Source organism: Microchirus variegatus (assembly GCF_963457635.1).
Source record: "Microchirus variegatus genome assembly, chromosome: 8".
NCBI classification, from domain to species: Eukaryota; Metazoa; Chordata; class Actinopteri; order Pleuronectiformes; family Soleidae; genus Microchirus; species Microchirus variegatus.
In genome coordinates, this window is record NC_139809.1 from 15,987,264 (window position 1) to 16,003,024 (window position 15,761).

Genomic DNA, 15,761 nt, shown 5'->3' on the forward strand with positions numbered 1-15,761 from the left:
AATTATAGGCTATTAGAGAGATTAATAAATACTACAGTTCGTAATATAACAGCTTAACAAATCTCAAATAAAATAGCTCTTGTACAACAGGATTTGAAAACACAGAGCCAAAACATGTCCCCATGTAGAGTTCTGCCGTGACCCGGATTCGAACCGGGGTTGCTGCGGCCACAACGCAGAGTACTAACCACTATACGATCACGGCGAGCTATCGGGGATGTGGGGCGCAGGGTGAACATTTACGTTTTTGAAAGAACACATAACACATAACCACGTTCTACTGTGATAGAACGTGGTTGTAGAGTGTAATATTATTAATATAAACTGAGATTTAAAAACGGAAATGTCACTCACGACACACAGAAACGGACTATAATTCATCACAAGGCTTAAGTGGTAGCGGTAGCCACTGAGCTAACTTCAGCTAACGTTTTTTTAAACTGTGTTTAAATTCGTATCACTGCGCTTGTTTGCCCCCATTTTGTTGCTTCGTTTGTTTTTATTGTTTATTCTAGGACTCCGTGTGTTTGACATTTTAACATAATATTTGTTTACATGTCGTCACTGAGTGTTTTGTATGTGTCTAAACAAACAGAAAACTAGCTAGCCCCGACATTGTTTGCTAGGTACATGTACTATCACGAAAACGTAAAGGTTGTAACAAATGAGATATTTTCTTCTCTACTGACATAATATGATAAAATAAAATCCACGCAACTAACATTGGATCCTGGATAACCTGTATAAGATTGGTGCACAAACTAAAATTATTCAGTTTTAATGATTTCTTTGTTAAATGGAGCAAAGAAATCAGAAATTATTCACATGTAAGAAGCTGAAAAATTACAAAACCTGTTAAATTATTAAAAAACAACAACCCTCAAACCAATGAATCGGTTATCAAAATAGTTGACAATTAATTTATTAACCGAGTAAGTGTTGCAGGCCGACTCCTGTTACAACAGATAAGCTCGCTGTGATTACTAGCGATGACTTATCTCTTTAGTTTATGACTAATAACACTGGTTTTCACTAAACCAGTAACATTTTCAGTCAATCTGATCCCGAGACGTATTACCGGTATGTTTTCAAAAATAAAACTGACAGTCTTTGGCTGAATCATGAACAGTCATAATCTTTATTTGATACACGAGGCTAGCCAGCTTGCCACTGATGAAAACGTGTCACACAAATGTAATATAATATAATATTAAAGAATCTATGATGAAATTAGTCGGTGGCAAAAGTGTTAATGTTTCCGTCAGTGTTGAGATCTAAAAAATAAAGTTTAATACACGGTAACACCAAGTCATTCTTGTTTCATTCATGCACTCACTCATTCATCACTGTCAACAACAATAGCAGGGGTGTAAATCTGAAATGTAAGTGAGAAAGTCAGAATTCTGACTTTAATCGCAAATTCTGGCTTTAATCTTGAATTCCTTTAATCTTGAATTCTGACTTGAATTCCAGCTTTAATCTCGAATTCCGGCTTTAATCTCAAATACTGGTTTTAATCTAAATTCTTGCTGTAATCTCGAATTCTGGCTTTAATCTTGAAGTCTGATTTTAATCTTGAATTCTGACTTTAATCTCAAATTCTGGTTTTTATATCGAATTCTGGCTTTAATTTCGAATTCCGACTTTAATCTTGAATTCTGATTTAAATCTTGAGTTCTGACTTATATCCTGAATTTCGACTGTAATCTTGAATTCTGATTTAAATCTTGAGTTCTGACTTATATCTTGAATTCTGACTTAAATCTTGAATTCTGATTTCTCTTGAAAAGTAAAGTTTAAGACACAGTAACGCCAAGTCATTTTTGTTTCATTCATGCACTCACTCATTCATCACTGTCAACAACAGAAACAAAGGTGTATCAACAGGAATTTCAAAGCAAGCCCTTGAGTACAGCTGAATAGGTTAGCGTTTATAGATGACGCCGTAGTGGGAAAACTACTACAACTATGCCTAATGAATGCCACCTCAGGTCCATTCAATGAAGGGCCCCTCAAGGTTCTTATTTCCCGGGGCTTCTCAACTCTCTTGAAAGGCCTCTCCTGCAGGTCAGATACAGATTCAGTAACTTCTCTATTAGTATTTACAATAACAAAGCCAAGATGGTCGTCGGAGCAGAGTCTCATAGTTCATCCTCGTCGTTCTCTTCGGGCTCGTTGCTCCTTGTAGCTGGAGCTTTAGCCGCACACTCTGCCTTTCTGGTGAACGGTCGGCCCGGACCGGCCACAGTCTGATGAGGCGTTGGTTTGCTTCTGCAAATGTCGCCCGTGCTTTGAGCCGAAGCACCGTCGTGCTTGCCGTCCATCGCCGCGTGACTCTTACTCTGGTATAATTTACAAGACGCCACCAGAGGTTTCCCCGTGTCCACGCGTTGGCTCTCCGTCAGGCGCAGTTTACTGTCTGTGTGAGTATAGTGTAGGTCCACTTTGATGACCAGTGATTCCTAACGAAAGGCAAGCAAACGATGTGTTTCACATTTTCTGCACAGGGGAACAACATTAGACTTAAATACACACATTAAATATGTTGCATACCTTTAGCCTCTGAAGAGCACAAAGCCTCATTGTGCAGTCTGGGTTATCCGAGTTTTTAAATAAGAGAGAGTCCATCTCGTCTGAGCGGTCAGGGCCAGAAAATATGTCTTCCATCGCCTGAGGATTGACAACAAACACATTCAGCCACTAGATGTCACTGTGGTTCTGTGGTCTACAGTGAAGCGGTGTCGCTGAGAGGAGTGAAGCAGATTTCTTAGAACTACTTCCTCCTACGTCTTTGAGGAGGCTGTCTATATTTGGGTATGACTTCCTCCCACACGAGACACAAGGCGGTGAAAGAGCAAATTCCTGCTGGCTCATGGAAAGTGAGCAACGTGGAAACGATGATGTAGATGCAGTTTGCAGGTTTTTAAACACGATATTGATAGTGAGTGGTATTTCCTTTCTGCACATGTTGTGGTTTATACGTGTATGATACAACTGAATACTTACAGGTGTGCTGCTTAGAGCGACAGTGCAGTCCTGAGTCCTGGGGCTGACGCTCTTCACCGCGGCAAAAGCCACCAAGACGTTGGAGAACAAAGCCGAGAAGCTGACGTCCACTTCGACCCCACAAGGAAACTTCAGACGCTTCTTCTCTGGCAGCTCTGCAATAAAGATGAGATTTGAATTGAGCAATTAAACAATCGATGTTTTTAAAGAGATATTTCACCATTTAAAAGATGAATGTCTATTAAAACCGGGTCATCTATGTAGTAGAAATGTGAAATAATATTTGAAGAAAGTGCCTTCTTGGCTGAGAAAGGCAAAAAATGTAGTTTTTCCGCTCATGTACACAAACGACAGCAACTCCCAGAATGCACTGTGCCCACAAAAAGTTCTCTAGGTTCCGCCCGAAAAGCAGCTCTTTTTCCCTTATCAGTTTGAAAACTACATTCTGTACAAAGACACATGGAAATCGGTGAAGTATCTCTTTAAAGGTCACATAGAGTGGTCCTGTTGCACATATATGTTAGTTATGGAGGTCTACTTACATACATTAACTTGTTTTTATGGTCAAAAACCTCCTAGTTTCTGTAAACTAGCCAATAGAAATCCTCTTTTCTGACAGTGTTTTTCAGCTGCGATGTTTCAGAGTGAACTTTCACCCCCAGAAGACAGAGTCTTGTGATTGGCCAGTACAATCCAGCACATCCGTTCTCAGAAGCGCAGCGCCCCCTTCTGGAACGGCGGATGCACTGCTCCTCATTATCAAAACATTGTTTTAACAGTGTTTAAAAATAGCTTCATCACGACTCCCGCCGCAGTCCCTTTTATGACTTTAAACCGGAGTCAGACCCAGAGTCAGAAGACACTGTTGCTCGTGAAACACCTCCACAACGGACGTTATTCTTCTTCTGCCGTTCAATGTACGCAACCGGATGTGCCCGGACTAGTGCCCGGAGCAGGACGATCGGTTGTTCAGGAGAACCGCTGCTTACGTAACTATTACGGGATTTTCAGTGATCTCGTTGAGCCCCGAGATTACAATAAAACACAACGTTCTCAGCAATGGCTGAACTGTTTGTTTAGAACCGTAAGGCTTCATAAACAAGGTAATGACGCAGATACACACAAAAAAAACAGCGATAATAGGAACTTCCGGTCTAGTTCCGCTTTAATAATAGATATTGTTGTTGTTCGTTCTTCTTCTACTACTTCTGCTTTAGGTGTCGCCACAGCAGATTACCTGCCTGATAGATACCTGATCACCTGCCTGATGTTCCGCTCTATTATTGTGAATGAAGTCAAAAATAACCTGAGCAGATGAGAAGCTCTGCCTTAAAAGGTAAAGTGAATTTGAGGAAGTTGTTGATATCAAAATAACAATAATGAATCAGTTCCCTGTTTTGCATTATCAGAGAGAACCAGCCCTCTCTGTATTATTTTTTTTGAATGGTGCTTAAAATATCTCTTTAAACCACAATGTGTGTACTGGGTTTGTCACATGTGGAGGTGTCAGAGGTGTGGGAGGGATTCAAGTCATCTCTCTACCTCAGTCAAGCTAACAATAGATCTTTAATAATACGTGTAGTATTTACATGCAATCCAATTTCACACAAAGGCTATTCATAATAATAATAATAATAATAATTAAAAAAAAGGTGGGGAAATTTCTCCCAGCTAACCGTTAGCTTGTCTCCAGCAGATATCTCTTATGCGTAGTTCTTGGGTATGACCGGTGGTGCGAACCGGATCTGTGAGGGATCGAGGTTCCTTCAGGGTGTGTTTGATCTCCACCGCCTGTCTGCCAGTGATCAACGGGTCCATGCCGAGGTCTGTTGTCGAGAGGGGAAAAAACAGTTTTATTAGTTTAATTTAAGATGACTTTCTTTACATTTCTTTACATTTTAATCCACTCCAACTCCTTGCATCACGGGACTGTCCAGGTTTTGCAATAGCAGTGCACCAGGAAGTAAGTTAAGGCTCATCGAATTTAAGCTCTCTGACTTTGAGGAACTTGAAACTGTCAGACACAATAATAAGTTGGCGTCCATTGTTGTGTATTGCGTTACAGGAGTTTTGGAAAATCCCCTTTTTGCAGATCTTCTTTTTTTCAGCCATCTTCACGACATCTCTAAATAAATCCAAAACCTCAACTTTGGGGGATTTCTTAAAGTTACTACTCACTCTGTGACTCTGGGATTTCAAAATAAAACACAAAGAGCTAAAATTCACACTTATATACACTACCATTCAAAAGTTTTGGTTCACCTATACAATTTTGTTTTTGTGTTTTCCATCAAAAGTCACACTTATTCATCAAAACAGTTGCAAAATTAATAGAAAATATAGTCAAGACACTGACAAGATTAGAAATAATGATTTTTAATTCAAAATAATAATTTTGCCCTTCAAACACAAGGGTTTTCTAATCATCCAATAGCCTTCTAACGCCATTAGCAAACACAATGTACCATTAGAACACTGGAAATGGGCCTCTATACACCTATGTACATATTCCATTAAAAACCAGACGTTTGCAGCTAGAATAGTCGTTTACCACATTAACAATGTATAGAGTGTGTTTCTGATTCATTTAATGTTATATTCATTGAAAAAAAGTGATTTTCCTTAGATATTTCTAAGTGAGCCCAAACTTTTGAATGTTAGTGTATATGTTTACATCCATGCATACACACAGACACCAACCACAGGGTGTCCTATTGCTCATTTGTAAGTGAACCCATGTGAGATATGGTGGGGGGGGGGTTTGCCCAAACGGTAGAGCAGCTGTCCTGTGCTCTGCAGCGCTCAGGTTTCTCGCTCTTGCTCCAGCCAACAGTGTGAATTTCCAGAGAACGAGGTCACATGCAAGGCGGTACCTCGAGAAATCATTTCACCAGAGACCCAACAGAGATTTAACAGATGGGGGGGGGGACGACAACTTGAGAGCTGCTCACACACAGCTATACTTACAAGTCCTGCGTAAACAACACAAAACACAAAAGTGCCTTGCCAACAATAAACAATAAAAAAACAATAAAATCTGCCTGTGGTCCACCCAGGATATCCTAGGTGTCGATATATATATACATATACATATTACCAGTTAGCTCCGTTAGCTGCATTAGCTCCTTTAGCGCTGTTGGCGCGCCTACAGTGGAACTGGAGCGGTCTGTTTATTAAACAAAAAGAGCAGCGCTACAAATAACCAGCGTACCTGTGTACTGCGTATGTGTGCCTCTGTTTTTAAACTTTAGCGTTACTAAATTTTAACAATCGTGAGTCACGTAAAACGTAACGTCACGTGCGTATTTTTCCGGTCAGTCGTCATGGAAACGCGTCATGCGTTAATGTTGACACAGCTAACCGCCGCTATCGCGTCAACACGCGCAGCACGAATACATATACAGTCTCTTTTGAACTACTTACCCTCAGAAACTCTCTCTAAGACGTGCGTGACCTTGTCGGACCGAAGGATGTGCTTGTTCAGGTACTTTGTGAAGATTCCGGTACTTTTTCCTCCGTCCTGGACCTCGAACGCCTCGGCGTCTTCACATCTGTGGTTAGTAGATAAAGATATAGTTCATTGCATCATCTCACTTCGCAGGCATTTTTTCTACGATGGATGACATAGTATTGTATGACATTATTGTCAAATTTTGGACCAAAAATTTTTTTTCAGAAAAATTTTAACATTTTGGACGACATATTTCAGTATGACATTTTTGTAAAATTTTGGACCAAAATATTTTTTTCTCAAAAAATTTTACATTTTTGGACGACATAGTATAGTATGACGTTTTTGTAAAATTTTGGGAAAAAATATTTAGTTAAAAATGGTAAAATTTTGGACAACATGTTTTGTCAAATTTTGGACAAAATGTTTTGTCAAATTTTGGACAAAATGTTTTGTCAAATTTTGGACAGAATGTTTTGTCAAATTTTGAAAAAAAAAAAAAAAAAGAGGTAAAATTTTGGATGACAGAATGATGTTTTTGTCAAACTTTGGACCAATTTTTTTTCTCAGAAAAGTTGTCAAATTTTGGACGACATAGTATAGTATGACGTTTTTGTCAAATTTTGGGGGAACAAATTTGGAAAAAAAAGGGTCAAATTTTGGACAAAATGTTTTGTCAAATTTTGGACAAAATGTTTTGTCAAATTTTGGACAAAATGTTTTGTCAAATTTTGGACAAAATGTTTTGTCAAATTTTGGAAAAAAAAAAAATCTAAAGAATTGTCAAATCTTGGACGACATAGTTAAGTAAGACGTTTTTGTCAAATTTTGGGACAAAATGTTTTGTTAAATTTTGGACAAAATGTTTTGTTAAATTTTGGACAAAATGTTTTGTTAAATTTTGGACAAAATGTTTTGTTAAATTTTGGACAACATTTTTTGTCAAAAATATTTTCTCATTTTGGACGACATAGTATGACGTTTTTGTCAAATTTTGGAATACACACTCAACACTGAGTTAAGCCCAATTTATACTCCTGCGTAAAGTGCTCTGCGTAGCTACGCAGAGTCCTCTGCGTCGACGCAGAACCTGTCGAAGAGCCTCTGCGTCGTCTCCGGGTGCACGGAATATTTTTTAAGTGTCCGTCACTCCGTCAAGGGACTACGGAGACGGCAAGAGCTGCGATTGGTCCTCAGGACAGGCCGAGCTAAGCTGCTCTGTGCCGGCTCTCAGTGCGCTCCGGGCGTCCTGACAGAGGCGGAGCTGATCCCCGCCGATAACGCCGCTGCCGAACTATAAATACGTCATATCTTAACACACACAGCACATGTTTAGACTCTAAATGGCCAATTTCTCGCCTCAAATTATCTTAAAACTGCGTTCCGTGACACAGAAAAGTGAGAAACGGCCACTTTTTCAACAACAACAGTCTTTCTCTCTCTTTCTTTCTCGGACGCCATTGCTCACTGTAGCCAGAAGCACAACAACCTTGCGCAGCGACCCCTACTGATCGGGCGGGAAATTGCAGCGAGTGTCCGTCACCACGACGCAGAAGTATAAATGCTCGAGGCGTCTCCGTGGTGACGCAGACGGATAACGCATACGCAGTCGGAGAAGTATAATGTGGCCTTTAGTACTGAATACGTACGTGGCATAACCGTAAACAGTATTCCCGCACGGTTTCAGGGGCATGATGGCTGAAGGTATGCGATCCTGGTTGTACCTAAAGGAGCAGCAGAAGTCAAAATTAAACTTGGATGTCATAACAAAGTACGTTTGTTTGTGCTTGGAATCCAGTGACTGCACCCACCATTTTCTGCAGGTGTCCAGCAGGATCACACTCAGCGCCGTCTGCCTTTGCTGCATGCCGAGCATGACCTTTTGCACGCACACGCAGTTTTCGCGCCGGTACGGTTGCGGGGCATCGACGGCGACCAAGTAATTTCTCCCGGCGCACTCATACCCATGGCCAGCGTAGTAGAAAAGGCCTGTGAAGAGTGATAAAGAAGAGTTAATACTGCACTGTATTCATCACAGCGTAAACTAAATACACTGTGCAGTCCTACGATACTTCTCAAGGACTTTCCAGCTGCAGGTGGGAGGGCGACTGCACCCATGGCGTCCACTTTTATTGGTTTGCAGCACGCTCTGCACCTGGACAAGTGATTGTCCACGGAGATCTTGGTCAAAAGTCAGTCTTTGTAATTTGTTTTTGGTGAGACGGCGATCTTGGAATTTGCATTTCCGTTACTCGCTCATTGCCTCTTCATGAAATCTCGCGCCAACGCCAGAGAGACAGTGGACAGTGTCCACACAGCACTGCTAGTAATTGCGACTCGCTATCCCTTACCTTAACTATAACCAGTTAATGCCTAGCCCTGACTTTAACCTAACCCCAATCCAAATCTCAGCCTCGGAAATTAGGTTCTTCCTAAGTAGGACCATGTTTTCCTGAAAAGGTCAGTGTTTAAGACAGAAAAAGGTCCTAAAGAGGCAACAACAGAGTTTTTCGTGAGGACAATCGTAGACGCAGCCATCACAAAAAATGCTTTAACCCAAATTCTAACCATTAACGCTGAAACAGCCAAAATGTCCTCACTTCCTGTGTGTTTTGGTCGTCACAACTTCTTTTTTTTAGATAGCAGTTTTTCACCCAAATAGGTTAAACTGCTGAACACTGCCTGAACCTTTTAACCCCACACAAACGTGCACACGCACACACACACACACACACACACACACACACACACACACACACACACACACACACACCCACACCCACACCCACACACACACACACACCAACCCCCACCCTTCACTGAAATCTTGATTGTGTAATCTCTCCAGTGTGTCGTGCACTCACATGCTTGCTTGTATGTTCATAATTCTGCTGACAATTCATTTGTTTATTTTCCTTAAACTGTATTATCTATGCTGTATTTACTTTAATATATATATACCTTTATATTTATATACTTTATAGTTGTCAATGAATTCTCTAATATCTGTGTGCTTAGACTCTGGGCGTTGGTTTTGTTGTTGTCTGGTGGCGACGAAGTGACAAAAGAGGATGTTGAATTTGTGTAAGCGATAATATCATAATCATCTACTATGTCACACTATATATATAGATATATGTATATGTAAATACAATGTAAACGTGTCACAGGCATGCAGGATTATAAATAGCCTGTGAAGGCAGAAGACACCCACACATCTTCTGCCCACGCTCAGACAGACATGCTATGTAAAAATTAGGATACTAAAAACCCACTCATCTGATCTGTGACCCATGACGAGAGGAAAGAAACAAATAGAACTGTATACAATTTATGTGAGGACAAAAGGTGAATTCACAAATCGACAAATGTAGACCGCTGTTCAGCCCTGGTATTAACATCCATGTAAAGGTCAAAAGTCAAGGTGTCACTTGCACACACACACACACACACACACACACACACACAAACACTCTGTATTTATATAGCGTTTTTCTAGTCTTGATGACCATTTAAAGCTGCTTTACACTACAGTTTTGCCATTTACCCATTCACACACTTTAATTTTAAAGCAGTCTGTATTTGAATAAATGTATATTTTTAAGTTAATGGCTGATAAGAAAACTTCAAACGACGATTGTCACGCTAAAAACTAGCCACCAGCTAAATCAGAAACCATTCAACTCAAAGAAATTCATATTTTTAAGTTCATGTATGGTAGGAAAACTTGAAATGATGCTTGTCATGCTAACAGCTAGCCACCAGCTAAATTAGAAGCCACTCAACTCAAATACATTTATTTTTTTAAGTTAATAGATGATAGGAAAACTTGAAATGATGCTTGATGATGAACTAGCCACCAGCCTAACTGCCGAACTCTAACACGTTTAAAGGGACATATAGTTGAGCTACAACCGAGTGAGATTGGATGTTAACATCAGGTTTGAACTGGGCCCGAAAGACAAACTTTACTCACCATAAACTCCTCTGTCGAGGAGCTGAGTAAACCTTTCTATGGCGGCGAGCATCTCCTCTCTGGTCAGATCGAGCAGGGAAACCACTCTAAAGCCCAGCTGCCGCAGCAGGTTAGCCAGCTCGTGTACGTCCATAATCGGCGCCATTAAGCTGGGGTGATGGGAGTAATTCAGATTTCCAATGAGCAGGGCAACTTTGTCTGTGGCTAAACACAAACAGCAAAGAAGAGATTTATAGTGATTTACAGCAAAACCTCGAGAAATAACAATGACGTTGAAACCATGAAATCATACCTGTGGGAGCTGCTGCTGGAAGACGAGCAGTTTGCACTAGAGGAAATTAAAAAGAAGAGAATCATTTTAAGTGATGTTAAAGGTGCCATATGTAAGAATGTGGCCAAAAACGGTTACTACATTCAAATTCAAAATACAGAAGTCTTTTAGGTTTTCGTTTTCTGACGTAACTGGCAACCCGTGGTTGCTCGGCAGCTGAGACTCTACTGACTGCAATGATTGGCAGACGGCGGTAGGTGGCGCCACATGCCAAAACGTGATTGCAAAACATAAACATGATTTGCAGTCTGCGAATATTTTGTCTGTACTGTTGTTGTTGGTGAGTTCAGTTTGTTATATGAACATTATTCCTGAGTCTCTGTGACATATTAGGAGGATTTTATGGCCAGTTGCTTTTGATTTATTACATAATGCACCTTTAAGTGATTTGGGACCAGAGGGTAAACACACGACTGAGAGATTTCCCTTTAACACTGCGGTGATTTTTTTTTTTTTGTACAAACACGAGAAATGCTGCAAGAGCTAGTTTCACTTTACATCACTTTCCTGTTGTGTGTCTTAGCTTTCGGACCCAAGTGCTGCCTGGAGTCTGACAACTTCCTTTTTTTTTTTTACACAGTAGAAATGGGAAAGTACGTCCTCGAGCATAATGGAAACAACTCAAACGCCTCTGTGTGAAATCAGTGGAATGAAAGGAATGTAAAAGACAACCTTTGTTTGTCTTTGTGGCAGGATGTGAAGAGTGAGGAGGAAATGCAACAACACACAACTGGGACACAACAGGACAGATTTACAGCGTCAGTTTTAAGATCTTTAACTCACCGACTTTAACGTCGACCGCTTCAGTCCATCTCTCTTGCAGCGCGTTGTGAACCGAGCACAGGTACGTCCCTGCGTGTTCAGCGGCTGCACAGTCAACCTGCAACAAATCATAGGTTTCCTGTCTGCCAGTTTCACCACTGTGTAAGATTACTCAAGTGGAAATCAAAGCTTTAAATATTAACCAAAGGGGATTACACACCCACGCTGGTGAGGGGTGCACGAACAATACACAGTAAAAAAAAAATATAGCACAGTGTAAACAACAGTGGCCCATGTTCTCGTTCCGTACCTGCAGCGTGTCACCAGTTCTACCCAGCACGGCCTGGCCGTGTCTGTACCACTGATACTGCGGCGTAGGAATGCCGAAAGCAACGCAGCGCAGAGAGAAGTCTGCACCTTGTTGGACTGTCTGGGGTTTAGGGTTGACAGCGATGTGCAGCGTGTCCTGCCAATGCTCCGGTAGGACTGTATATGTGGAGAGAGACGAGAGCAAGAACGGTCAAGCAGTGACGAAAATCACGCAGTAGTGACGTACGCTACTGTTCAAAAGTTTGGGCTCACTTAGAAATGTCCTTATTTTTGAAGGAAAAGCTTTTTTTCAATGAATATAACATTAAATGAATCAGAAATACACTCTATACATTGTTAATGTGGTAAACGACTATTCTAGCTGCAAACGTCTGGTTTTTAATGGAATATGTACATAGGTGTATAGAGGCCCATTTCCAGTGTGCTAATGGTACATTGTGTTTGCTAATGACGTGATGTTAGAAGGCTATTAAATGATGTCTCGACTATATTTTCTATGCATTTTGCAACTCTTTTGATGAATAGAAGTGTGACTTTTACAGGAAAACACAACACAATTGCATCAGTGATCAGTGTGGCTCCATGGGGTGGGTTTTACCTGATTTATCAATGTCCATCACCTTCACTTTCACCCATTCACTGAACACGCAGTTGCAGAAGCGGTCGTTGACTCGACACACGTAGAGTTTGGTTTTCGTGGCTCTGATGGTCAGGTCCGCCTGAGTGCCGCCGCACACCTGAACAGACGGAGAAACACAAACCAGAACAATTACAACCAAAGTACAAGAGGAAAGCAAATACAATCAAAAGCACACGCTGCTAACTCAATATCAAAGATCTTCAATTCAATTCAATGTTATTTGTATAGCGCCAAAATCATAGCATACATTATCTCAAGGCACTGTACGTAGCAGAGCTGAAACAATTGATCTATTAATCGATTATTAGTCCATTAGTAAATTAATCATCAACTATTTTGATGATCGATTAACCGGTTTGAAGCTTTTTTCATGATTAACCCTTTAAGATACGCACCAAGATAAAAGCAAAGGAAAAATTATTTCTTTGCATTTTTTATTATTATTTTTTTACTTTTTTTATTTATTTTATTATTATTATTCAATGAGATATAGTGACTTAAGTGGTCGACCAAATGGTTGAGTGGTACCTTAAAGGGTTAAAAAACAGATTTCTGATTGTTTTAGCTTCTTAAATGTGAATATTTTCTTTGTTTCTTTGCTCCACATGACAAATAGATCATTAAAACTGAATCATTTTGGTTTGTGGACAAAACAAAGACATTAGCTGCAGCTCTATTACATAGACGACATCATGCAGAGCAGAGAAAACTCCCTTTTGACAGGTGTAAATCTATGACAGACGCAGACTCAAAGATGTTCGGCCATCTGCCTCGCCCGGTTGCGGTGAAAGGAAAACAATGGGGCACAGAGGAGAGGTGGGGGACAGAACGTTTAAGTCGATTTGTAAGGTTTTATAATCTAGGTCAATTGTCAGGAGACACCTGCACATAGACCAGAGCACTCGTTCACACGTTCAACAACAACAACCACAACAGCAACACAAGTGGTGCTCAAAACGACTCAGGGTATTTCCTCACACTGGACTGACATTGACTGATTTGAGTATGAAACATCACATTCCTCCTTTTCATCGTGAGTAAACCACTGGTAGTTGAGTTTGCCCGTGCCCGCGGCTTGGACGCTCAGAGTCACCTTGTGGTTCACGGGTACACACACAGAGAAGGGCTGCCGCACGATCACGATGTCTGCAAAACACACCCGAGAAAGCCAGGAGAGCGGCGTCAGTCATCAACAAATCACAAATCAGAAATCACATATCACAGTGTCCAACTAACTAACTGTGCTGCGTTGACTCACCTCTGATCATGATTCAACCGGGTACAGGGTTGAGTCACCAGTGCATTATATCCTCAATTCCTACACCAGACTGCAAGAAGTAGAGACAATAATGTTCAGTTTCAGTATGTAGACATGCTTTTTAGTCACATATAGATATAATATATAATATAATAACATACATTACATTCAGTATTATAATCCTAATTCTCCTTCTAATGATGCACAAACTCATTGTCAAGGTGGGGCAAACAATGGCTACCATAATATCTGTTATTATTATTATTATTAGTGTTATTACATAGTCAAGTCTTTGAAAGGCAACAATTCTGTCCAAAACTTCTCTAAATAAAAACATGATAGGATATATGTTAAAAGTCTGCCTGTTCTGTTATATGTTGGATTATTAGCGATTATTGTTTTAGTCAATAAAGACAAGAGTTGAAACCTAAAAAGTCTAATATGCGAAATAAGAGATTTTCACAAGGTTTCTGACACCAAACCTCTCAATTCTGGTGCCTGTAGAGTCAGTAATCCCACTGTAAACAACGCAGAATAATCCGGATTTATGTCAAATGTCGAGTTGCGTACCTGCTGTTAGTGTCGCACCTCAGCCGCACACAGTGAGTGTGTGTGAGAGTGTGTGTGTGTGTGTGTGTGTGTGTGTGTGTGTTGTCCTTCTATTTAACTTCTTCCCTTAAATAAACCGAATCGGACAAACTCTCCCCTTTCCCGGAAAGAGGCAGTGCACACACACACAGAGACACAATGTACCGTAAAGTCTGTAATACAGGAGCAGCGCATAGTTAATAAACGTGTATTTAAAGGTGAATATTGATTTTTATTGTCTGATTTAAAGTATGTTTCTATGTGAAGGCACACTTAAACAGAATTAATAAGTCTGAGCCTGTATAAATATATATAAATATGGTAAAGGAGAATCAAGCTGAGCCTCTTTTTATAACATTACGGTAATGAACAATCTGGCCTATTATCAAGACAGTTACTGTCACAGGTTAAAATATGAGGTTGTAATGTGATTTTAAATCGGACTCTTATGCAATATAACATGTTCTGTATTTTCTCTTTGGCTGAAACACTTTGTTCCAAATGCTCAAAAGAGATGTTTTTAACCCCCCCAAAAAAAGCAGGTTAAAACAAAGGTATTTTCCAGAATTGATTTGTTTATGTTGTTATTATATATAACTTTATTCGATTTTGAAATCAATTTACAGAAAACCCCGATAGACCTATTTGTTACATAAAAAATTTTTTTAAAGTAAATAAAAGGATAAATATTGTAATTTAAAAGTCTAATAATCATAATAACAAAACTAGAAAAGCACTCGGAGAGTGCAGACCTCCGCCAAGGCAGCTCAGTGCCTACAAAATACAGTTCTACATACAATTCTAATACATCTTAGAAATAAAAGTGCTAAGTAATACCATATAAGGGTCTTAGGCTTGTCCTCATAGGAGAACCCCTTTTTTTGGCTCCACGTAGAACATTTTTATAAAGGTTCTACCTGGAACCCTTTTTAAACCCTTTATTCAGGAAAGGGGTTTTAAAGGGTTCTCTGGATCAAAATGGTTCTTACTGGAATCATTAGTGTTACCAAGAACCCTTGAAAAAACCTTTGTTTGGGAAAGGATTTTTCAGAAGCAAATGGTTCCAGGTAGAACCTCAGCCCTTGTAGAAGAACTCTTTTGGACCCCTTATTTCTAAGAGTGTACACCCTGCCTGCAATTTAATCAGTTGTTCCTGGTCCCATTGCGGACTTTTTATGAATTTCATCCAAATCTATCTGTGACTTTTCGAGTTATGTTGGTCACTAACAGACAAACAGACAGTCAGAGAGGCAAACAAACAAACTCCGGTGAAAACAAATACCTCCTGGTGGAGGTCAATAAGACCAGGAAACAACCTCAAAGCTGTCTACAACCTGAAAAATAGAAATAACCAACAACACATTGATATTGCAAAATACCCCCGACGCCTTTAAATCATGTTCTTTACGATGTCCGATC

The 15,761-nt window shown here is 40.1% G+C and overlaps 1 protein-coding gene across 1 annotated transcript; it reads right to left on the reverse strand.

Annotated features, from left to right (window-relative positions):
- Positions 1–1,186: 1,186 nt before the first annotated feature.
- On the reverse strand, positions 1,187–13,809 carry malt3 (MALT paracaspase 3). Its single transcript, XM_083893225.1, has 14 exons — positions 13,755–13,809; positions 13,518–13,642; positions 12,455–12,593; positions 11,837–12,012; positions 11,548–11,644; positions 10,726–10,761; positions 10,434–10,637; positions 8,269–8,446; positions 8,107–8,181; positions 6,430–6,557; positions 4,683–4,832; positions 3,007–3,161; positions 2,554–2,670; positions 1,187–2,462 (listed from the first exon to the last, which is right to left on the reverse strand). The coding sequence occupies exons 1-14, from the start codon at positions 13,762–13,764 to the stop codon at positions 2,142–2,144; spliced, it is 1,911 nt and encodes a 636-aa protein (XP_083749351.1). The 5' UTR covers positions 13,765–13,809; the 3' UTR covers positions 1,187–2,141.
- Positions 13,810–15,761: the final 1,952 nt, after the last annotated feature.